The following is a 26,123-nucleotide window of genomic DNA, read 5'->3' on the forward strand; positions in this document are numbered from 1 at the left end:
TCTTCCTGTCATCACAGACATGTGCATGTGCAGAGCAGTGAAGAATTTGAATTACCTGACGCGTGTTTTCCCAGGTGAGGGTGAACGGGCAACTGTTTCAGCTCTGATCCTGTGAATTAGTACCCTATGGAAGGTCTATTTATTGCCACTTTTTTGGACTTCTGTGTTTTTTGTTGGTGAGTTTGCTATTTAGAGTGGCCCCCAAGTGTCATGCTAAAGTGCCGTCTACTACTCCTAGTGCACAAAGGCTGTGATGTCCCTCATGGAGAAAATTTGTGTGTTAGAGAAGCTCTGTTCAGGCATGAGTTGTAGTGCAATGAATCAACAGACTTTAAATAACACACCTTTAAACAAAAACACACATAAAGCGAGTTTTGTGTCAACTGGTTGATGAAAATGTTGTAACCAGAGGCTCAGAGGAACCTAACCCTATAATTTGCCAAGCAGCAATAGTTTAGTATTTCTTATTCCAGTGTTCATGGCAACTTTACAGAATGTTAAGTAGAGTGAAAGATGAGAATCAATTGTACTTTAGATGGTCTAAAATGATTCAACTTAACAACAGACAGCACAATACTGATTTTTTTTTTTTTTTTTTTTTTGAGACAGAGTCTCGCTCTGCCACCCAGGCTGCAGTGCAGTGGCAGGATCATGGCTCACTATAGCCTTGACCTCCTGGGTTCAAGTGATTCTGCCACCTCAGCCACCCAGTGTGTTGGGATTAAAGGTGTGAACCACCATGCCCAGCTTCAGTGCTTACCTCCACTTGAGCTGTTCCTACACTTCATCTTTAGTTTCACTGCTCTGGCTGTGTATCTGTCCATCAGTACTGCTTCATTACTGTAGCCCTACAGTATATGTCCTAGTACCTCTGGTTCACTACCTCCCTCACATTATTCCATCAACCACTGACACTCTTACAAAAACAGAAAGAAGAAAACAAATACGTCTCTTCTACTGACACTTAAAATATATTTAGATTTCTTCAGAAAGTGAAAAAATTAAAAAATAACATATGAAATCCTTATTTTGAATCCTTATTCAATTAATAGACTCCTAGATTAAAATCTCAATGGCCGAATGCAAGGGTGGTTCAACATGGAAAAATAAAATATGTATTACATACACATTAGTAGAATGTAGGGGGAAAAAAACCCACATGATCATCCCAATAAATGCAGAAAAACACGTTTGACAAAATCCAACAACCTCTCATTATAATACACTCAATAAATTAAAAATGGGAAGGAACTTCCTCAACCCGATAAAAGGTTATTATAAAAAACTCACAGCTAACATCATACTCAACGATAGGAGACCGAAAGCTTTCCTTGTAAGAGCAGGAACAAAACAAAGATGCTCACTTTCACCACCTCTAGTCAACACTGTAGTCGAGGTCCTAGCCAGGGCAATCAGGCAAGAAAGATAAAAGGCATCCAGATTGAAAAGAAACAAGTAAAACTATCTCTATTCACAGATGGCATAATCTTATATATAGAATAAGATCCACAAAAGTACTAGTCGAGCTAAAAAATTCAGCAGAAGTTACATTATGCAAAAGCAATACACAAAAGTCTGTTGTATTTCTATAAACCAGCAGTAAACAATCTAAAAAGGAAATTAAGGAAACAATTCCATTTATAATAGAATAAAAAAATCAAATACTTATTGATGAATTTAACCAAAGAGGTGCAGGATATGTATACTAAAAACCACACAACATTGCTGAAGGAAATATCTAAATAAATGGAAACATCCCAAGTTCATAGACTGGAAGACTTATTATCATTAAGATGGTAATACTTCCCAAAGTGACTACATATTCAATGCAATCCCCGCCAAAATCCCAACAATACCTTTTACAGAAATGGAAAAGCTAATCCTAAAATTCAAATGGAATTTCAAGAGACCCCAAACAGCTAAAACAATTTTGAAAAAGAAAAAAGTTGAACTCACATGTCCTGATTTCAAACCTACTACAAAGCTACAATAATTGACACAGTGTAGTACTGGCATAAGGACAGATATATAGCAAAGAATGAAACAGAATAGGGTCTAGAAATAAACCCATACGTCTATGGTCAATTAATTTCCACAAGGGTGCCAAGACCAGTCAATGGGGAAACATTCAACAAATGATGCAGGCAAAACTGGATAACCACTTGATGACCTATTCATCATCGCACATGCAAAAATGAACTCAAATGAACTACAGACCTAAATGTAAGATTGAAAACTATAAACTCGGCCGGGCGCGGTGGCTCAAGCCTGTAATCCCAGCACTTTGGGAGGCCGAGACGGGCGGATCACGAGGTCAGGAGATCAAGACCATCCTGGCTAACACGGTGAAACCCTGTCTCTACTAAAAATACAAAAAACTAGCCGGGCAAGGTGGCGGGCACCTGTAGTCCCAGCTACTCGGGAGGCTAAGGCAGGAGAATGGTGTAAACCTGGGAGGCGGAGCTTGCAGTGAGCAGTGATCCCGCCACTGCACTCCAGCCTGGGCAACAGAGCGAGACTCCGTCTCAAAAAAAAAAAAAAAAAAGAAAACTATAAACTCTTAGGGGGAAACACAGCAGTAAATCTTGATAATTTTGGATTAAACAAAGATTTTCTTTTCTTTTTTTTGAGATGGAGTCTCACTCCACCCAGGCTGGAGTGCACTGGTGTGATCTTGGCTCACTGCAACCTCCGCATCCCAGGTTCAAGCAATTCTCCTGCCTCAGCCTCTCGAGTAGCTGGGATTACAGGCGTGTACCACTATGCCTGGCTAATTTTTTTTGTATTTTTAGTAGAGACAGGGTTTTACCATGTTGGCCAGGCTGGTCTCGAACTCCTGACCTCAAATGATCCACCTGCCTTGGCCTCCCAAAGTGCTGGGATTACAGACGTGAGCCACCATGCCCGGCCAGATTAAACAAAGATTTTAAAATAAAACACAAAAGCACAAGCAACAACAAAACAGATAAATTGGACATCATCAAAATTTTAAAAACTGTGTGTCAAAGGGCAGTATCAAATAAACGAAACAAACCCCCACAAAATAGGAGAATATATTTGCAAATCATGTATCTGATAAACATCTAGTATCCAGAATATATAACGAATTCTTTTAAAAACAAAAAGACAAACAACCCAATTTTAAAAAATGGGCAAAGCACTTGAATAGATACGTCTCCAAAGATATACACATGGCCAAACAAACAAACAAACAAACAAAACAAGAAAAGAGGCTCAACATCATTAGTCATTTGGGAAACACAAATCAAAACCACAGTGAGATACTACCTCACACTCACTAGGATGGCTAAAACAAACCAACAAAAAACCCTAGAAAATATAAGTTCTGACAAAGATGTAGAGAAACTGTACCCCTGGTACATAGCTGACAGGAATGTAAAATGGTGCAATCGCTGTGGAAAACAGTATGTCAGTTCCTCATTAAGTTAAACAGAATTACCATATAATCCAGCAATTACACTGCTAGATATATACATGAAAGAACTGAAAACAGGAATTCAAACAAATACCTATACACAAATGTTCACAACAGCACTATTCGCAAAAGCAAAAAGGTAGAAAGAACCCAAATATCCATCTGTGGATGAACATATAAAACAAAATGTGGTATTATCCCTACAGTGGACTATTACTTAGCATTAAAAAGGTATGAAATACTGATACATGGTATACAATGTTAATGAACTTTAAAAACATTAAGTGAATGAAGTCAGAAAGAAAAGGTCATATATTATACGATGCCATTTATAGGAAATAACCAGAAAAGGTAAATCCATAGAGATAGAAAGCAGATTGGTGGTTGCTGGGAGCTAGAGGGAGAAGAAAATGGGGAGTGACTGTTTAATGGGTTTGAGGTCTTCTTTGCGAGTCATGAAAAGGTTTTTGACCTAGAGTTGATGATTGCACACGTGGTAAATGTAATAAATGTCACTGTCCTGTACAATTTAAATTGGTTAACTTTGTGTTATGTGAATTTCACCTCAATAAACGAAATTTCAATGGTCATGGTTTCTAAAAACAGTTATGTTGCTTTCACTACCAAAAAGCTAAGTTTTAGCCAGGCACGGTGGCTCACGCCTGTAATCCCGCAGCTCTGGGAGGCCAAGGAGAGTGGATCACCTGAGGTCAGGAGTTCAAGACCAGCCTGACCAACATGGAGAAACCTAGTCTCTACTAAAAATACAAAATTAGCCGAGCGTGGGGGCACATGCTTGTAATCCCAGCTATTTGGGAGGCTCAGGTAGGAGAATCGCTTGCACCCAGGAGGCGAAGGTTGCAGTGAGCCAAGATCGTGCCATTGCACTCCCCAGCCTGGGCAACAAAAGCGAAACTCCGTCTCAAACAAACAAAAAAAGCAAGCTATGCTTTCATTCATACACAATTCTATAAAAGGGAAAACTAATCTACAGGAAGAGAAAGTAGATTAATGGCTGTCTGGGGCCAACATGGGTACTTACTACAAAGAGGTATCAGGAAGCTTTCTGGATAAAGTTTTCTTTCTGGATAAACATTTTCTTACATAAAAATGTTCTGTATCTTGACTATGGTGGTGATGGTTATGGTGATAGAGATGTATATACATCTGTCAAAACTTATCAAATTTTACACTTAAAGTAGGTGTATTTTACACGTTGATTTCACCTAAATAAAGCTGGATCTTAAAAGCTAAGTAGGGCCAACGTGGTGGCTCACGCCTGTAATCTCAGCATTTCGGGAGGCCAAGGTGGGTGTATCACGAGGTCAAGAGATCGAGACCATCCTAGCCGACATGGTGAAACCCAGTCTCTACTAAAACTACAAAAATTAGCTGGGGGTGGCTGCGCACGCCTGTAGTTCTAGCTACTCGAGAGGCTGAGGCAGGAGAATGAACTGCCTGAACCAGGGAGGCGGAGGCTGCAGTGAGCCAAGATGGTGCCACTGCCCTCCAGCCTGGTGACAGGGCAAGACTCTGTCTCAAAAAAAAAAAAAAAGGCTGGGCGCGGTAGCTCACGCCTGTAATCCCAGCACTTTGTGAGGCTGAGGCTGGTGGATCACGAGGTCAGGAAATCGAGACCATCCTGGCTAAGACGGTGAAACCCCATCTCTACTAAAAAATACAAAAAAAAAAAAAAAAAAAAAAAAAATCAGCCGGGCGTGGTGGCAGGCTCCTGTAGTCCCAGCTACTTGGGAGGCTGAGGCAGGAGAATGGCGTAAACCCGGGAGGTGGAGCTTGCAGTGAGCCAAGATCCGGCGACAGAGCGAGACTCCATCTCAAAAAAAAAACCTAAGTCTTGGCCAGGCATGGTGGCTCATACCTGTAATACCAGCACTTTGGCAGGCTGAGGCGGGAGGATCGCTTGAGTCCAAGAGTTTGAGACCAGCCTAGGTAACACAGTGAGGCTCTGACTCCACAAAAAAGGGAAAAATGAGCCAGGTGCAGTGGCATGTGCCTGTAGTCCCAGCTAACTCAGAAAGCTAAGGTGGAAGGATCACTTGAGCCCAGGAGGGTAAGGCTGCAATGAGCTGGGTTCACACCACTGCACTCCAGCCTGGGCAACAGAGCATTCCTGATTACTCTGTGAAGGCCAGCACTGGCATTCAATGTTGTTCTTTTTCCCTGATCTGAGCAAATTATGCTTATGAGGCCTAATGTGCAAAGCAACGCAGACATTATACACTAAAAGTGGTCATAAACAAAAGGCACCTGTGTCAAATAGTCCAAATATTAAAATTATGACTGAACATGGTTGCTTACCAATTCTGGAAGAGGACAAATAGTTCCAGTATTCATATACAATCCTTCTACTACAATGAAACGCCGAGTTACACGAGCCTTGCGAGGATTCTTTAAAAGAGAAAAAGCAGACATCTTACATTTCAGTAACTCTAAAGACAAGATCTGTTAAATATTCCCCAGCACTTTCACCTTCCAAGATTTATTCCTAAAAAAATATTCCGAATGAACTGAAAGCTCAGTGTTTGTGACGGGTTATTTTGAGATGAACAACAGTGCTATCTTCTCTCAGACACATTTCTCAGCTCACAGCATTAGCTGGATGACCTCACACACACACAAACTAATTAGGCACTCTGAGAATATTAAAACACAAACAAAACCCTTCAACCCTCCAACTGGGAAGGGGCCTAAGGGAACTCTGTAAAGAAATGGGAATGTTTTACATCATAATGGAGCCGACATTCCCGGGTTACATGGGTATAATCACTGGTCAAAATTGTATAGCTGTATTCATATGATTCAATGTCTGTCAATTTTACCCAGAACAACTATAATGAAGATCATCATCATGAAGATGGGGTGAGGAACAGATGGCACAAGAATGATGTAATGCTGATAACAAAGCTGGGAGAAGGGTATAGGGGGCTTCACTATACCACTGTGTTTCCTTATTCTATGTTGGCATTTTTCCATAACAAAAAGTTACAAAACTCAAACCCTGTTTTCCTTCACCTCCCAAAACAAGGGGCAACCCTGCTCCTTCCTCACTCCCCACTGATCTATTATCGGATCAAGTAAAATTTGACTATGACTTTGTCCAATGATGTTCCTCGGCTGTGGGGTAGAGAGGTCTCCTTTTCTTTTTTTTTTTGAGACGGAGTCTCGCTCTGTCAGGCTGGAGTGCGGTGGTGCCATCTTGGCTCACTGTAACCTCCGCCTCCCAGGTTCAAGCAATTCTCTGCCTCAGCCTCCCGAGTAGCTGGGATTACAGGCAACTGCCACCACGCCCAGCTAATTTTTATATTTTTAGTAGAGATGGGGTTTCACCATGTTGGCCAGGCTGGTCTTGAACTCCTGACCTCTTGATCTACTGACATTGGCCTCTCAAATTGCTGGGGTTACAGGTGTGAGCCACTGCACCCGGCCAAGGTCTTCTTTTCAAAAAACACACACCTTCACACACTCCGCTCAGAGCAAGTCACTAATAAATCTCTCACATGTATGAAACTGTACATGGTTCAGGTGTGCGGGACTGCAAAAAACCCTGAGATCCACAGATAGAGTTTGCCATTACCTTCTTACTCAGAGGTTTCTTGCCTCTAAGCTTCTGCTCCAATGGACAATTAGAAATGATCAGAATTAGAAAGTATCAGAGCAATGCTTTAAAGGAGTATTTTACAACCCACAGCAGTAGCACTAAAAAAAAAAATGTTTGTTGAGGAATAAAAAAGTATACATCACTGATGTTGCTCAATCATCTTTACTCTGTCAACTCACAACTGAAAGCTGGGGAGCTAGCAATATGTTAGAAGTGACTGATGAAGAGGTGCCACCCTAATTTCTACACAGGGCATGCTACCTCTGCCTGTCTTTAAGGAAAAACATTTTTCTTAGATTTAAAAATATTCAAATTTTGGGAAATGGAAAAGTACAAAAAACAAATAAATTAGCTAATCATACCACATGGTGATAATTTTTGTCTTTCTTGCATAAACATATAAATTACTTTGTTCAGAATCAGGATTTTACTGTAGTTTTAGGACCTGCTTTTAAAAACATTATACTGTGAGCATTTCTAAATTATTTCAGATTACATGATTTTAATGGAGATGTTCTGCCTATGGATATACCATAAACTACTTAACTATTTCCCTAATGTTGGATTTAGTTGTTTCCCTCATTTGCTTTTTCATATCACAATATGAATATCCCTCAATATGTGACATCATTTCTGATAATTTTTTAAAGACACCACCACAGGAATGGGTCAAACGGCATGGTATTACTTGGATCCTGGAATGTATCTGCCAATTTACCTTCTAGAAAAGAAGTGCTAATTTAAACTCTTTCCAGAGTCATAGACTCTTTGTCTCAACACATCTGTGTTGGCACTGACTACTACTATTAAAAACATGCCCTAATTTAACAGGCAAAACTCCTAGCCTAATTTCCTTAATTATTAGTGAGTCTAGGCTATTTTTCACTTGTTCATAGTTATGTGTATTCCTTTTATGAACTACTGTTCATATCCACTGACCATTCTTTAAGAAGAATTAATATGGCACAAAAGAACCCTGTAGGAAAAGGGATAAAAAACAATTTATGAACCACAGCACTTGGGAAATGGACAAAGAAAACATTCAAAGTATTAATGACCAGATTATTTATGTGAAAATAAAATTGCAAATGAGTATTTCTAAAAACCAAAATGTAAAGTTACTTAGAAAGCCTGCTCTCATCAAGAAAAATATAAATTAGTAAAAAAGTAAAAATTATAAAGTAGAAATAAGTTTCAAGATATTTAATTTTATTTCTTGTTGTTGCTCATTAAAAAAAAAAAGTTCTATGGCTTACGGATCTTGTAGAAAAAGAGCACATACAAAACCTGAATCTGATGTTTTCCAAATTTATATAATACTAACTTGGCAAAACAAATGGCAGCAGACTGCAATTCTATTACTGAATACAGACTAGCATTCTATTACTGCATAATCATAAGAAACATCTTTTTATACTTTGTAGAAAGAAATTAACCAGTGGAATGGGCTCAGTTTTCAGATTTTCCCTATAGGTTTTTCTAAATTCTGTAAATGTGAAACATTAGCCTACAGCAGATTAAGTATAAAATGGCAAGATCATGCATATTCATCATGAGAATGTGTATATTCATGAAGTGATGCACTCAGGCTGACATCTGAACAAAGATGACAGAATCCTAAATGAATAATGCAAATATTTGGAAAATTGAAAATTAACATAAAATTAAGAAATGTGACGAGCATTTTTATAATTTATTCTAGTTATGAATGTGTTACACTGGCAAAGTCCACCTGAAACTGTGTCTGAGATGAAGACACACATCATGGTGCTCTGCTCAGAGCCACAGACCTGAGCTACTTTACTTACCCATGTCATCAGGGGAAAATAAATTATAATTTTAACAACGATGCTCTGAACACACTTCCTCTGTTTCACTCTAATCAGAACACCAAGGAGCTACTTCCAAACCACCACCACCTGAGGTTATGTTAGGCTCTTGAGAGGAAAGAGCTGAAGCCAGGGCTGCAAGCTGGAAGGAGACCATGTTGGTGCAGTCATTTCCCACGGGCAGCAGCTGCTCAGAGCAGGATACAGGTGGGGTGGGGAGAAAGGGCTTCACTTTGTTCATATATTAATAAAATAAGCTTGCTGCCATTCTTTCCTCATGTAATTGATACATGATTTATTCTGGTGTGAATAAGCCTATTCTGAATTCACTAGGTATATGTCATTAAAGGCCTAGTAAGTTTTGGTGTCATTACGCCCGGCTATGAGTAGACATCTCCCCGCCTCACTAAGTGCATGCTGTTTTTCAGCCTCTCTTGATCTCTTAGAAAGCTGCTTGGATTACCTCCCCTCAATTTGCTATATGTAATTATGGCAATGACAAGGCAATTACAATCAGACTTGGCTCTCCAATATGAAGTACATTTAATAAGCAGGAACACCCTTCTTAATATCCAAATGTGATCCACAGGCAAGTTTTCATGACAAATTACCATTTCATATATAATTTAGCTGGTTAGAAAGTACAAAAGAACTGTATAATTTTCTTCAAAAGAATCATACCTTTTGATCTTCGATCTCTTGTTCTTTTAGTAGTCGCTCGAGGTCAGCCATGTCATTATGCTTAAATAACTTAATGTCACTACGGGATGCCTGTAATCCTTTCTGAATAGCAAAGCAGGCAGCTCTGTCTCTGCAAGGATAAGAGATCCACCAAATTGGGTTTAAAGGGTCTTGTCAACATTCTCAAAAAGGAACGCTTGTTTTTGTAAGCTGACCAATCAGTGATTGTTAACACGAGCATAGCAAATAAATAAAACATGTTTGAATATTTATACATCATTGTGTGCGCTTCATCCGTGAGTCCTTTTCACATAACTACCATACTTAATCTGTTCCAAGAAGCACACTCTCACTATGTATTCATCTCTCTGAAATCAGCATGCATCTTACTATGGATGACGTATTAGTGTATTCACATACTTTCCTCTTTGTAAGAAACATAAAATACTGGTGTGCCTCGCGATCAGTGGCATCTGTGATTTGACTGACACATTACTCTACCATTATTTTGCCCTGAGAAGTAATACTGGCAGCCCAGCTAGCCAGAAAACTTTTAGATAATAACTATTCTACTGTAGCCAAACGCCAAAGAAAAAAATGAGGGGTACCCAGCCCCATCCATGTCAGCAAAGGCTGAGCAGGGAACCTAGACATTGACCCTTGAGAGGCTCTAACAAGGCAACGCCCCTCCTAGGGTGTTGTCAGGGAAGGCCAAGTAGGACGCTGAGCCTTTTATTCCTATCAGTTGATAACAACAAGTGGACCCCCTCCACCCCCACTGTGGGGTCAGCAAAGAACACATGGAGAGCCCTAACTTCCACCTGCACCTAGGAGTAGTGGGCACCCTCCCCATCTCCTCCTGGGCAGTGTCAGAGGAGGGCGAGTGGAGAGTCAGGACTATTACCATCACCCAGCAGCAACGAAGAAACCCACTGGAGGCTGAGTCGGGCCCCTGACTTGTCCCTCCTCCTGGCAGTATGAGGCAGCAGTCCCCCAGCCCCTTCCCCTGTCAGAGAAAGCCAAATAAAAGAGATGGCTTAAACTAGACATGGACTACAGCAGCGTAATATGAAAGTGTCTAGGTCTCCATCAAATATCCCTTATATCAAGAACCAGAAGATATAAAGTAGAATGAAACAAGTGTCAATAGTGAGATGACAGAGATATCAAGCTTATCTTACAACAATTTTAGAGCAGCCATGATAAAAATATTTTAATGAGCCACCATGAAGACACCTGAAGCAAATGAAATAATAAAAAGCCTCAGTGATGAAATGGAAGATACAAAGAAGAGTCCTATGGAGCTATCAGAACGGAAAAAACAAAATTACTAAAATAAGAAGCTTAGTGGATGGGCTCACAGCAGAATGAAGGAGACAGAGGAAGTATCAGTGAACTGAGACAAGCAATAGAAATTATTCACTGACGGCCGGGCGCGGTGGCTCACGCCTGTAATCCCAGCACTTTGGGAGGATAAGGAGGGTGGATCACGAGGTCAGGAGATCGAGACCATCCTGGCTAACACGGTGAAACCCCGTCTCCACTGAAAAAAAAATACAAAAAAATTAGCCGGGTGTGGTGGCGGGCGCTCATAGTCCCAGCTACTCAAGGGGGCTGACGCAGGAGAATGGTGTGAACCCGGGAGGCGGAGCTTACAGTGAGCCGAGATCACGCCACTGCACTCCAGCCTGGGATACAGAGCAAGACTCTGTCTCAAAAAAAAAAAAAAGAAAAAGAAAAAGAAAAAAAAAGAAATTATTCACTGAGCACAACAGAAAGAAAATAGAATAGAAAGAAATGAACAGAGTCTCAGGGAACCGTGGGATTACACTAAAAGAGTAATCTTTTACTCTTGTGTCACTGGAATTCCAGAAGAAGAGAAAGGGGGTGGGGCTAAAAAAGCATTCAAACAAATAATGGCTAAAAACTCCCTAAATTTGTCAAGTGGTTTAAATCTACAGATTAAAGAAGCTGAGCAGGGAACCTAGACTTTGACCCTTGAGAGGCTCTAACAAGGCGACACCCCTCCTAGGGTGTTGTCAGGGAAGGCCAAGTAGGACGCTTTGCAAATGAAAACGAGCAAATGCAAACAAATAGTTGCCAAGGCACATCATAGATAACTTCCGAAAAAAAATGACAAAAAAAGTCTTGAAAGCAACCAGAGAAAAATGACACCTTACACATAGAGAAAAACAATTTGAATAACGGGAGATTTTTCATCAGAAACCAGACACCAGAAAAAAAAAGCATCACAATGTGTTCCTAATGCTGAAAGAAAATAACTGTCAACCCAGAATCCTATAACCAGCAAAAATATCCTTTAGTAATGAAGGTGAAATCAAGACATTCTCCGTTAAGAAAAATGAAGAGTATTTGTCACTAGCAGACCTACCCTAAAGATATGGCCTAAGGAAGTCCTCTAAATAGGAAAAAAGCCATAAAAGAAGACTGTTAGATTATCAAAGGAGGAAGAAGCACAGTAAGTAAAAAATATGGGCAAATTCACTAGGCTTTTTTTTCTCCTCTGGAGTTTTCTAAATTATTTTGGACAGTTAAAGCAAAAATTACAACACTGATATGGTTCTCACTCTATGTATAGGAAATATTTAAAACAATCATAATGTAAATGAGGGAATAAAGGAATGTAAAGGAAAGTAAAAGTTTCTACACTTGAATTGGTACAATGATGACACCAGTAGTCTACTATAGTATACGTGTAATGTAATACTCAGAGTAATGACTAAAAAAAGCTATACAAAGAAAAAATAAATTCTAAAAACATGTTCGATTAGCCCACAGAAAGGCAGAAAAGAGAAAATAAACACAAAGTAAGTGAACAGACAAGAAACAAAAAACAAAATGGCAGACTTCGTTTTAACAGACTTAAACCCTACTGTATTAAATAATTACATTAAATGTAAATGTACAAATACATGATTTAAAGACAGGCAGGCAGAATAAATTAAATAACATGACCCAACTATATGCTGTCTGTAAGAAACTCACTTCAAATATAACAATATAGGTAGTAAAAAAATACAGATATATACACACAACTATATAATATACAAAATAAAAAGGGCATCTGACAAAGTAAACCTTGGAACAAAGAAAATTATCAGAGTGTTTGCTTTGGCAGCACATACACAAAAAGCAGAAAATTATCAGAGACAGAGAAGAACATTATGAAATGCCAAAAGGGTCAATTCATCAAGAAAACTTAGCAATCCTAAATATGCACTAAACAAAAAAGCTAAAAAATTTAAGATGCGGCCGGGCGCGGTGGCTCAAGCCTGTAATCCCAGCACTTTGGGAGGCCGAGACGGGCGGATCACGAGGTCAGGAGATCGAGACCATCCTGGCTAACACGGTGAAACCCTGTCTCTACTAAAAAAAATACAAAAAACTAGCCGGGCGAGGTGGCAGGCGCCTGTAGTCCCAGCTACTCGGGAGGCTGAGGCAGGAGAATGGCGTAAACCTGGAAGGCGGAGCTTGCAGTGAGCTGAGATCCGGCCACTGCACTCCAGCCTGGGCGACAGAGCGAGACTCCGTCTCAAAAAAAAAAAAATTTAAGATGCAACAGCTAATAAAACTGAAAGAAGAAACAGACAAACCCACAATTACAGTTGAAAACTTCATTATCCTTCTCAACAACTGATAGAAGAACTATACAGAAAATCACCAAGAGAGAACCCAGAAACACCATCAACCAAAAAGACCTGACATTTATAGAACACTCCACCAAATAGCAGAATACACATTTTTAAGTGCCCATGTAACATATTCCAAAATAGACTACAGTATTAGCCATAAACCAAACTACAACAAATTTAAAGTCCCCAAACACCTGAAAAGTAGAAAATACACTTCTAAATAATCCTTAGGTCAAAGGGAAAGTCTAAGCTGGGCACAGTGGTGTGTTCTCGTAGTGCCAACTACCCAGGAGGCTGAAGCAAAAGTATCCATTGAGCCCAGGAGTTCACAGCCAACCAGGGCAAAACACTGACACCCTATTTCTTAAAACGAAAATGAACTAAATACAAATGAAAACACAACACATCAAAATGTGTGAGACACAACTAAAGCAGCGTTGAGAGGGCAATTCACAGCACTAAATGAACATTCAAGAAAAGAGAAAAAGTTTCAAATTAATAATTTAAGTTCCTACCTCAAAATCAAGAAAAAGAACAAAATAAATCAAAAGTGAACAGAAGGCAGGAAATAACAGGAGAATTCAATCAATGGAACTGACAAGAAAAATACAAGAGAAAAATCAATGAAACAAACAGCTGATTCTTTCAAAAGATCAATAAAATGGACACACCTCTAACAAGACCGACAAAGAAAAAAAGGAGAAAAGGCACAAATTACCAATACCAGGAGTGAAACAAGGTATATAACTATAGACTCTGCAGACATCAGAATAATAAGGGGATACCATCAACAGCACCACACATACACATCTGACAACTTATAGGAAATGGACCAATTCCTTGAAAAGCACAAACTACCTCAATTCACTCAATATGACAGATAATTTGAACAGCCTGATAACTACTAAAGAAACTGAATTCAGATTTAAGATACTTGCAAAAAAGAAATCTCCAGGCCCACATGGTTTCATGGGAGAATTCTACCAAACAATTAAATAATTAAAAATAATTCTATACAAATAGCTCCACAAAATAGAAGACAGAGCACTTCCCAGTTGATTCTATGAAGTGTTATTCTGCGACCAAAACCAAAGTAAGTATCAAAAAAAGTGTATTATACGACAGTCTCCCTCATGAACACAGATTCAAAATCCTTAACAAAAGATTGGCAAATAGAATTTAGCTTTTTATAAAAAAAATTATTCCCCATAACCAAGTGGTGTTTATTCCAGGTATGCAAGGCTGGTTCAATATTTGAAAATAAATCAATGTTACCCACCACATTAACAGACTAAAAAAGAAAAATCACATGATCATACCAACCAATACAGAAAAAGTAGCTGACCAACCAAATTCAACATTGATTTACAATGAAAATGCTCAGAAAAAAAGGATGAGGTGCAGGAGAGTGGATGTAATAAAGTGCATTGTAAGAAATCTGCATCTAACATTATACTTATTGAGAGTAAATGATTTCTAATATCAGGAACAGGGTGAGAATGTCTTCTCTTACTACTCTTACCACAGTCCTGGAAGTTCTTGCCTCTGCAATAAGGCAATAAAAGGGAATAAAAAGTAAGTAGATCAGAAAATAAATAAAACTATTTACAGATGACATGATGACTGTCTACATGGAAAATCCTAAGCAATCTAGAAAAACAGTTCCTAGAGCTAAATAAGTGAGTTTGGCAAGCTTGCAGGATATAAGATCAGCACACAAAAATCCATTTCATCTCTATATGTTATCAATGAATATGTGGACATCAAAATTTGTATTTGCAAACCACATATCTGATAAAGAATTACGATCTAGAATGTATAAAGAACTCTCAAAACTCAGTATAAAAACAAATCATACAACTAGAAAATGGACAAAAGGCATGAAAAGACATTTCACTGAAGAGATGGCAAATATGCATACGAATGGATGTTCAACATCATTAGCCATCAGAAAAACATAAATTTCTCTCCACACCTATCAGACTGACTAAAAAAGTAGTGACAACATCAAATGCCTCTGAAGATGTGGAGAACCTCGATCATTCATATATTGCTGATGGGAACATAAAATGCTATAGACGCTTTGGAAAACAGTTTGGCAGTTCCTTTAAAAACTGTGCAATACTATAAACATAGCAACTGCATTTCTTGGCATGTATTCCACAGAAATAAAAACTTATGCTCACACAGCATGAATGTACATGAATGTTTAGAGCAGCTTTTTTTTTTTTTTCTTTTTTTTATAATAGCACAAAGCTGGCAACAACTCAGATGTCTTCAACAGGTAACTTCAATAATGGTGGTGCCTTCATGCCATGGAATAATACTCATCAATCAAAAGGAACCAACTCTGGATACAAGCAACAACTTGGATGAACCATCAGAGAATTACGCCAAATGAAAAAAGCCAACCCCAAAGCGTTGCCTACTGAATGATTCCATTTGTATAACATTCTTAAAAAGACAAAATTAACAAACAGAACAGATTAGTGGTTGCCAGGGGTTAAGGAGTGGGCAGGTGGGAGGAATGTGGGTGTGGCAACATGAAGGATCCTTGTGGTGACAGAAATGTTCTGCATCTTGACAATGACAAAGCCAATATCCTGGCTGTGAAACTGTTCATTCTGCAAGAGGTCCCCACTGGAAGACACTTAGGATTTCTGTATTATTTCTTACAAGTGCTTTTGAATCTACAATTATCTGAATGTAAAAAGTTTAATTTTAAAAAGATCTGTGAAGCAGCATGAACACAGACTTAGAGGAGTGATAGGACAGACTTCAGTCCATGAATGACCACTGCGCTGAGACCCACTATTGGCAAAGCATTAACACTGTTTACTGAAAGGAAGGAAATGAAGCATCAGACAGTGTCTATGCCTGACAAATTTATCAAAACAAATTTACCAAACACCATGTTTACCTCTAGCACTCATACATTCAAACACATTTCAGGCAGAATATTTAAAATTATGTAGCAGAATAAACAGGTTAGCAACTCACTGGAATCAGAAGTTTTAAGACACTGAGCAGGCCGGGCGCGGTGGCTCAAGCCTGTAATCCCAGCACTTTGGGAGGCCGAGGCGGGTGGATCACGAGGTCAGGAGATCGAGACTATCCTGGCTAACATGGTGAAACCCCATCTCTACTAAAAATACAAAAAACTAGCCGGGCGTGGTGGCGGGCGCCTGTAGTCTCAGCTACTTGGGAGGCTGAGGTGGGAGAATGGCGTGAACCCGGGAGGCGGAGCTTGCAGTGAGCCGAGATCACGCCACTGCACTCCAGCCTGGGAGACACAGCGAGACTCCATCTCAAAAAAAAAAAAAAAAAAAAAAAAAGACACTGAGCATAACACATGGAAGAGAATTTAGCCTGTTTCCTAGCAGTTTAAAAAAAAAAAAAAAAAAAAAAGAATGTATTTATCAAAGGAAGCGTATGAGTTCACCAGCAACCATCAACTTTTTCTGGACTTAAAAAGAATTTATAGTGGGGTGCTTGTGTATAAAGTGACACTGAATGACACTGCAGCTGTCTATAACTCTGCTTTTACTAAAAACCCAGAAACACTGTTTAAGTCAATGGCGCTCCAGTTAGTGATGAGTCTTCCACATTATTTTTTAAACTATGTGCCAAAAATTAATAAAAATATTCATTTTTATGCTCACATTAGTATACTACTTAGACCCAGGACATTTGCTGTAGTGCTCCTAGACTGTTGTAGAGCTATAGTGAGGAATGGGTCACATGTACTGCAGAAGCCCCAGGTAGAGTCAGCTCTGTAGTAATTGTGATAGAAAGTTCTGTCGCTGCACAAGCAAGAGTTCCAATGGTGAGTGGTAAGAGGCCAGTGCAGGGCTTGAGGGAGGCCAGGCTCTACCATATAGTTATCTGGCCCCTATTCTAAGCTCCAGCTTCCTTTCATTCATTTACTGAACTAGTGTTTATTGACCATTACTAAATGATAAATACTATTCTAAGTAATGGGCTCCCAGCAAGAAACAGAAGCAAATAACCACACAGATATAAAATTATAAACTATTACAAGTTCTACAAAATAAAAGTATAGTTAAGTATGAAGCAAATGAGCAGAGCAGAGTGTGTGTGAGAGTGTGTGTATGGGAGGGAGGCTTGAGAAGCAGGGTGACCTTGAGAGGCAGTTTGAGTGCTTGTGTGAGCATGGACAAACAAGAACAATAAATTCTCTCTGGTTGTAAGATTGTGTCCACATGCAGCAGGGGTCTTGACCTGCTCTGAGAGGTGTGGGATGGCTTCCCTGCAGAAGTATGTGTAGGATGAGAAGGTTAAGTAGGATAGGAGAGGAGGAACAGTGTTCTAGTCAGAACAAGCATGTGTGTGGGTCCCGAGGTGAGAGGACACTAGCATACAGGGCTGGCAAGGCTACAGCTTAAACACCTCAGGAAAATGGTACAAAATAAGCCTGAAAAAGTGGTGCAGAGCTCACAAGATCATACAAAGGACTTGGGTCTTCATTTTAGCAACAACAGAAGCTTTAAATTGTATTAAATAAAAAGTGACATAATAGGATTTACATTTTAAAAAGATTACTCTGGCTATGGTGTTAAAAAGGAAAAGAGGAGGCCAGGCGCAGTGGCTCAAGCCTGTAATCCCAGCACTTTGGGAGGCTGAGGCAGGCAAATCACCTGAGGTCAGGAGTTCAAGACCAGCCTAGCCAACATGGTGAAACCCCATCTCTACTAAAAATACAAAAAATTAGCAAAGCATGGTGGCAGGCACCTGTAATCCCAGCTACTTGGGAGGCTGAGGTAGGAGAATTGCTTGAACCCAGTAAGTGGAGCTTGCAGTGAGCTGAGATCACTTCATTATACTTCAGCCTGGGTGACAAGAGTGAAAGACCGTCTCAAAATAAAAAAATTAAAAGAAAGAAAGAAAAAAAAGGCCAGGAATGGTGGCTCACGCCTGTAATTCTAGCACTTTGGGAAGCCGAGGCGGGTGGATCACCTGAGGTCAGGAGTTCGAGACCAGCCTGGCCAACATGGTAAAACCCTATCTCTACGGATAATACATAAAATTAGCTGGGAGTGGTGGTGGGCACCTGTAATCCCAGCTACTTGGGAGACTGAGGCCGGAGAATTGCTTAGAGTTAGGAAGTGGAGGTTGCAGTGAGCTGAGATTGCGCCTCTGCACTCCAGCCCCAGCGACAAAGTGAGACTCCGTCTCAAAAAAAAAAAAAAAAAAAAAAAAAAAGGAAAAGAGAAAATAAAAGTAAATTTGAGACCCAAATTTTAGTCCACTCAAAGGACGACAGGGGCTTGGCCTGGGGCGGCGACAGATGCTTCTGACTGGTTTAATCAGCTGCCTGGAGCCTGCCAGCCCTTGCTTGGCTGCCCTCTGCCCTTCACAATAAATCTCCATAGCATGCATTCAGGACAGGCAGCGAGTGTGAAGATCTACTTGTGGGTAGTCAAGAAAGTGTCCAAGTCATGGCTCCTCTATTCTTAATAAGGTAGGAAGCAAGATCGGCTGAGGCCAGGAGACGGGGTGAACAGGTGATGAGACATGGAGAGACTTTGCCGGGCAGTCTGAGTGACAACGTGAGGTGGTGACCACGGATGAGGATAACACACAGCCACAGAGCTGCACAAAGAAGGCAGATAGCTGTCCTCATCCGGACATCAATAAAGAATTATCATGGCAGATAAATGACTACAGACACTGTTAAGCATCTTTTAAGTGAAGGTTTCACAAATTTTGAAACCTTTGGTGAGGTGACTTTCTTGAAAAACAATAAAAAGCAGTATTATTTTATGCAGATAACTTCTAATGAAGTATTTCTCTAAGGAATTTACCTCAGTATTATCTCAAAGGAATTGCTATTAGAAAACTAGGTAAAGGTTACTTACACAAAAACAATGTCCCCTCTTTTAGAGTAAGCAGGAATAGCACTGGCTATGGTGGCAAATCCATATGAGTATATAATGGCTTCTTCTGTCTTCATAAATTTTGCCAGGCGGTCTTCCAAATCCAAATGAACATCTATTTCAGTACAAAAATTAAATGGTTAAACTGTCTTATAATTCTTTTTCTCTACTAAAGAATAAATAAAAATGAACATCTATTTCAGTTAAAAAATTAAATGGTTAAACTGTCTTATAATTCTTTTTCTCTACTAAAGAATAAATAAAAATGAACATCTATTTCAGTTAAAAAATTAAATGGTTAAACTGTCTTATAATTCTTTTTCTCTATTAAAGAATAAATAAAAGAACACAAACAGTATAATTATCAGTACTTTCACCTTATGGCCAAAATGGAATGGTTTTTAAATGATAGATTATATAAGATCTATTAAAATAATTCCAGGCCCATACAACTTCTAAAATACACGAACTAAATCAGCTACTCATCTATCTGCAAAATGTGTTACTGGGGCAGTTCCAACTTCGGGTCATGCTTTGATATCACTCCACTGTAAGACTTCAAGGCCTACCAAGTTTCCCTGCGTTAACTGCCCTTGACCAAAACCACTGAGGTCTCACCAATGTCTGATGTTAACTTATTAATGTCTATTTGCATTTTAGCAAAAACAACTCTGTATACTTTGCATCAAGAAGGTGACACTTACTAGAACTCCAGTGACCATTCCTCTAACAATCTGTGTCAGCATTTAGTAGTGGCACCTCCCATCACTTTTTGGGGCTGGGATTCTGTCTGAATTTCTTATAAGTGTAATGAATAATAATTCAAATTTATAGTACAAAAGGAAATATAGTACTTTTATAGATGCACCATAAGAAGGATGTTGACATAACAATGAGGATAAATTATAATTATTAGACTGATTATTATTTTCCTCTGAAATCATGGCTCCTTACAGCCTTTTTTATTTTTTTTATTTTTTTTGAGATGGAGTCTCGCTCTGTCGCCCAGGCTGGAGTGCAGTAGCACGATCTGGCTCACTGCAAGCTCCGCCTCTCGGGTTCATGCCATTCTCCTGCCTCAGCCTCCTGAGTAGCTGGCACTACAGGTGCCCACCACCACGCCCGGCTAATTTTTTCTATTTTTAGTAGAGATAGGGTTTCACCGTGTTAGCCAGGATGGTCTTGATCTCCTGACCTCATGATCTGCCCGCCTCCGCCTCCCAAAGTGCTGGGACTACAGGCAAGAGCCACGCGCCTGGTCCTCCTTACAGCCTTTTAGCTCTCAGACTGAACCATGAGGCTTTATGCCCTCGGACGGAGGACCAGTGATGCTTAGAATAAACAGGCCACTGGCCAGTTTAGAATCTTAAAAAGTTTAAAGCAGTCTTAAAATGAGGTATTATCAAGGAGGGAAAGGGATTTTTTAAAAAAATTCCTTTAGCTCTTTTAACTATGGCAGGACCCAAGCCTGGAGGACTAGATAACAGAGTTTCACCACAGGTCCTGTGTGGGGAGGGCTCAGAGAAGCCAGGCCCCTCCAGTCTTAGAGCGCTATGTGAGAAAGGAGGGAAATCAGAGCCCACAGAGTTGGATTTTGAGACCCAGGATGAGGGAGCCGTGGTGTGCCTACTGATGAGAACCCAAGCACGGGCAACGGCAGGCGGTCTGGGCATTCCTGAGCTAGGGGCAGCAGAGAGGGCTGACGGCCTGGCAGGAGGCAGCGTATTTACAGACTTCCTAAAGAATGTTACAGAACTGTTAAATGAACTATTAATTTCACTCCTATCAAATAGTGATAAAATATGAGGCATGCTTCTTCCTATTTGTACGTTAACATGGTCAATATCATTTGATTTCCATTACCAATTGGTTATCGTTATTTTATAAAATGGACACTTTTCATTATACCAATATTAAACAAACGTGGGACTTTACAACACAGAGTTTAGAAGAACATATCCCAGGTGATCTTCGAGTGTAAGATCTCTGACATGACGATCACACGAAATCCAAGGTCGTGATCCCTTTTGTCTGCCAGCCACCCTCTAGGAGAGATGCTATCAGAAAAGGTTTCAGGTAAAATCTAGCAAGAAAGAGGAACACAGCCAAGGAGCTGAGCATGGGTTACTCTGGGGTATGTCTTCCTTCTCATCCTCATTACTGTTCTCTGAGTGCCACCACTTTGCCACCTCTCATGTTCCCAGGTTGGAGGCCTCCTTCAAATTATAATGGTGCTGCTAATTGAAAATTTCTGCCACAAACCTTCACAGTTCAGCCAGAAGGACAACCCGGGCCACAACGGTTTGCTTTCATTTGGTATCTCCATTTCAAAAAGAAAAACATGCTATGTATACAAACTATTTTTGCTAACCACAAAAGGGATTTTAAATCACTCTGTAGACTTCTTAGCTCTAAATGACTCTTTTCAGTGATGAATGATGAGACTGTAAAACTGAGTATGACCCTGTTTCAGGACTTTAGAGTGAGTTACCCAGTTGATGAAAATCAGCATGTTACAAATCTTCCTATCATTAGGTATACTCGTAACTGTTTATATACAGTTGCCATAAAGTGGGAAGAAGAATCTCGCAACAATAAATCAATGACTTATTTGTTCAAGCATAGTCCCAAAAGTTCAAAAAGACTAGTCTTTTCTTTCTATCAAAAGACACTGGGTTTTAGCTGATGACAGCCTTGCAAAGCAGGTTTTGTGACAGGTAAATATGGGTAACTGCAGAACTTGCTTCTCTTGATGCTCCTTTGTGCAATGAAGAAACTCTCAACCCAAGGGAGCGGAAGGCAGCAAGCAGGAAAACTACAAGGGCACCCACTTTTCTTCCATTTCTGATGTCCATATCTTCTGTATGTATGATCCACTTCACTAACTGGAGCTGTAGACTTGCATGGAATAAAACAAAAGTACTATATTCTACAATTCACTGTTAGCACTAAACATGGCAGAGAAGTGACCATGGAGGAAGGTGTCCTAGAATGCCTCCGCACACCTCACAGCCCTCGGCACTTTCTTGCACTTGCTGATCTGGTGTCTGGCTCCCTCACCAGAACCTCAGGGACGGGAGGCCTCATTACCTCCGTCATCACAGAGCTCAGACTGTAGTTAGGTCTGGGGGGGTCAGCCCTGGGCAGCCTCGGTGCCTTCCTCTGTCGAATAGGGGGGAGAGTCCTACCTTCCTCAAGGGTTAGCAGGAGGACTACATGAGTTAATGCTGATAAAACACTCAGAACACTGCCTGGCATGGAACAAGCAATACGCTATTTAAGAGTTTGTTTAATTACATTAATATTGTAGAATAAAAGAAAAGGTTTTATTTTAAAAGTAAAAACCTGGTCACACTTTAGGCAATCTTCTAATTAAGTTATCTGAATTCTGAATTGTTGAGGCTATCTTCTAATAAGAGCCACTTGGTTCAGCTTCTCACTTACAAGGAGGAGAGATTATGACCTTCCTGGATGTTCTCCAGAGAAAATACCATAAAATAGCTGACTTTAGGACAGTTTAGAAACAAACTACATTTTCTCTTAAGGCCTTCATATTTTTGCATACATACTGTCCTTTAAAAAAAAATCCCTAGAGGCCAGGTGTGGCGGCTCACACCTGTAATCCCAGCACTTTGGGAGGCTGAGGCAGGCAGATCACCTGAGGTCAGGAGTTTGAGACCAGCCTGACCAACATGGAGAAACCCCATCTCTACTTTAAAAAAAAAAAAAAAAAAATTAGTTGGGCATGGTGGTGTGTGCCTGTAATCCCAGCTACCCAGGAGGCTGAGGCAGGAGAATTGCCTGAACCTGGGGGACGGAGGTTGCGGTGAGCCAAGATCGCGCCACTGCACTCCAGCCTAGGCAACAAGAGTGAAACTCCGTCTCAACAACAACAACAACACACACACACACACACACACACACACACACACATCCCTAGAGACATGCACAATTTTTCTTCTTAAGAGTATAAATGATAGTGAAAGAAATCAGGCACATTCCTCAGCCCCGGGCTCAACACAAACAGGCCCAGTACAAACACATCCCACCATATCTCTCTCAACTTCCTGAGCCCAGTACAAACACATCCCACCATATATCTCTCAATTTCCTGAGCCCAGTACAAACACCACCTGGAAAATCCCCGATAAGGACACAGCCGTTTGTGGTTTTACTGAAAGCGCGGGAACCAATAGAAAAACTACTAAATGTGTAACTTAAAATGTAAACCAATTGTAATGCTGTAACCAAAAGAATTCCCTTGTTCCTCTGTAACTTTACGTATCCTATTTACATTGGGCTATAAAAGGCAAGCGCTCGCATTGTTCGGGGCCCTCTTGCATGCTGTGGAACGGAGGGACCAAGTTCGAACTTGCAGTAAAAGATCCTTGCCGCTTGGCTTTGACTCTGGACTCTGGTGGTCTTCTTTGGGGAACAAACGGTCTGGGCATTACATCAGCCCTTAGGTAGTCACTGGAACACACAGGGCCGAATGTCTTTCATGTTTTCACATGCAGTACCTTATGTGATCCGTAGCAAAGTGTTCTAAAGCCACGCAAGCAATGATTGTTCCCGCTCACACCTGAGAAAACCATGATTCCCACGACTGGTAAGAAGAAGTGGCAGATCTAGGAATTTTATGACCAAATTGTAAGGTCCCCTGAGAGCAGGCTGTGCCATGGTCAAGTCATCGTGACCCCTGTGACCCACACATATACATCCAGAAGGTCTCCTGCAGCCAGAAAGTCTGGGACAACAGGAAAACCACGAAAGAAGAAAAACGGCTTGTACCTGTCTTAGCTGATTAGCCAACCTTGTGGCATTCTACCATTGTAACAGGCTCTACCCTATGTGATCAATCAATCTCGTGATAATGTATCTTGTGACATTCTTCCCCTACCCGCAAAAACTGGCCCTTAACTGTAACTTTCCACTGCCTACCCCTAATCTATAAAACCATCTCCAATCTCACCACCCTCTGCTGACTCCCTTTTCGGACTCAGCTCGCTCGCACGCGGGTGAATAAACAGCCTTGTTGCTCACACTTAGCCTGTTCAGGTTGTCTCTTCAATTAGGCACGTGCATAACACAAATGTTCTTCCTACTGAAAAAGGTGGTCATGGATCAGTTGACTGTTCTAAAACAAAGAAGGCAAATATTTTTATAAACTACTGAAATGAACAACTTTTACTCTAGACTGGCTCTAGAACACAATTAAATGCTATTATCTCTCATAATGAAACCTTGCCACCCAATTGTTTTTTGACCTAGTTTAAGACAATGAATCATTACATATGCAAAACAGACCCCAGGGAACCAGGGATAAATCACATGTGAATAAGACCTAAATGTACTAAAAACAAAGAAAGAAACAAACAAAAAGTTTACCAACAGACACTATCCTAAGTACAATGGGATCCCACAGGCCTTAGAGGAAAGGAAGGTTCCATGACTCAATGAAACCACTTGCTGAGTTCTAAAATACACATCAGTGGGTGGGAAGAAATCTAGTTCACATGGTCCTAAGGCAACTGTTCTAATAACTTGCTGAGTTCTACACGCCTGGCCTTGAGGAGGTAGGGGAATGTTTAGCCTTAAAAAACTAGATGAATCTTAATCCAGTCATTGCTCCATTACTTTTTCTGAATTAATCATTCAACAGATATGTTACCGTGAAATAGCAAACAAGAGAGAATGTTTAATAAGGAAATTGACTCTTAAAAGTGATTCACATTCACTATTTCACGAGTTGGGAAGAAAGCTACAAGCGGTGTGCTTTGAAACTAGTTGCGATACATTGGAGGGCGAGAAAGACAATATTAAAAGCAATCATGTGGGAGTCCAGGGAAAGCTATCCTACACTTCAAATTAAACTCTTCAAGAATACATAAGCAATTGTAAACGAGAGAAACAGGGCTTCATGTCTGCGTTATTGCTCGGTGCAAAAGGCAAACATCCCCGACATATTTAGAATAATTTAAATGTATACGGTATTTTAGACATACAATTTAGCCTTAGATAGGCCGGGCGCGGTGGCTCAAGCCTGTAATCCCAGCACTTTGGGAGGCCGAGACGGGCGGATCACGAGGTCAGGAGATCGAGACCATCCTGGCTAACACGGTGAAACCCCGTCTCTACTAAAAATACAAGAAAATTAGCCGGGCGAGGTGGCGGGCGCCTGTAGTCCCAGCTACTCGGGAGGCTGAGGCAGGAGAATGGCGTGAACCCGGGGAGGCGGAGCTTGCAGTGAGCCGAGATCGCGCCACTGCACTCCAGCCTGGGGCACAGAGCAAGACTCCGTCTCAAAAAAAAAAAAAAAAAAAAAAAAACAATTTAGCCTTAGATGACTTCATGTAGCTTCTCCAATTGTAACTAATGCTAAAATTTCAAAGTATTTTAATACAACTGTAATAATTCAAGTTATTACTTCCAGAATAAGAAAAGACACAGAAAAAAATCCTGTCAGAAAATTTAAAAAGTACAAATATGGGCAATACATATATTTAAAGAAAGGAAAAACGATGACAAGTAAACATGGGCAACTGTTCAGAATGAATAAAACCATGTTTATCTGAAGGACAATGCACTCAGAAAACATTACACATTACTTTAAGTTGTAGATTTGGTGTCTTGTTTGAAAATAGTCCCACTGCAAATTATCTTGCAACCTTTGTCCAGAAGCCACAGTCTGTCTGAACCTGCACCTATAGCTTTAGGATAAGGATGATTCCTACCCTAAAGTGACCAATAAAGTGGCTTACAGAGGATGTGATCTATGCTTGTGCGTTCATTGCCTCTGACTGCATAGTTAGACATCTGAAGGATCAAACTCAGTTTAAATTTAAAACACACTCACTTCAACAGCAAGGTACAGAAAAATGTGTACGGTATGCTAGCATTTTTCTAACAATGGAGGAAAAAAAGAAATACGTGGAAGTGGTTCACATACGTTGATAAAAGGTCTCTGGAAGAATTAACAAGAAACTACTGACAGTAGCTTGTCTTTAG

General features: G+C 40.3%; 1 protein-coding gene across 6 annotated transcripts in view; it reads right to left on the reverse strand.

The window, feature by feature from the left end:
- SPTLC1 (serine palmitoyltransferase long chain base subunit 1) overlaps window positions 1-26,123 on the reverse strand; it is a 76,766-nt gene that overhangs the window by 20,124 nt on the left and 30,519 nt on the right. For all 6 annotated transcript variants that reach the window (XM_065530810.2, XM_065530809.2, XM_065530808.2 and 3 more), the window contains exons 6-8: window positions 19,098-19,230; window positions 9,566-9,695; window positions 5,756-5,845 (exon numbers count right to left, since the gene is read on the reverse strand). In XM_065530810.2, coding sequence (XP_065386882.1) covers window positions 5,756-5,845; window positions 9,566-9,695; window positions 19,098-19,230 — 353 coding nt within the window. The remainder of the gene's footprint in view (window positions 1-5,755; window positions 5,846-9,565; window positions 9,696-19,097; window positions 19,231-26,123) is intronic.

The sequence above is a fragment of the Macaca fascicularis genome, chromosome 15 (assembly GCF_037993035.2).
Source record: "Macaca fascicularis isolate 582-1 chromosome 15, T2T-MFA8v1.1".
NCBI classification, from domain to species: domain Eukaryota; kingdom Metazoa; phylum Chordata; class Mammalia; order Primates; family Cercopithecidae; genus Macaca; species Macaca fascicularis.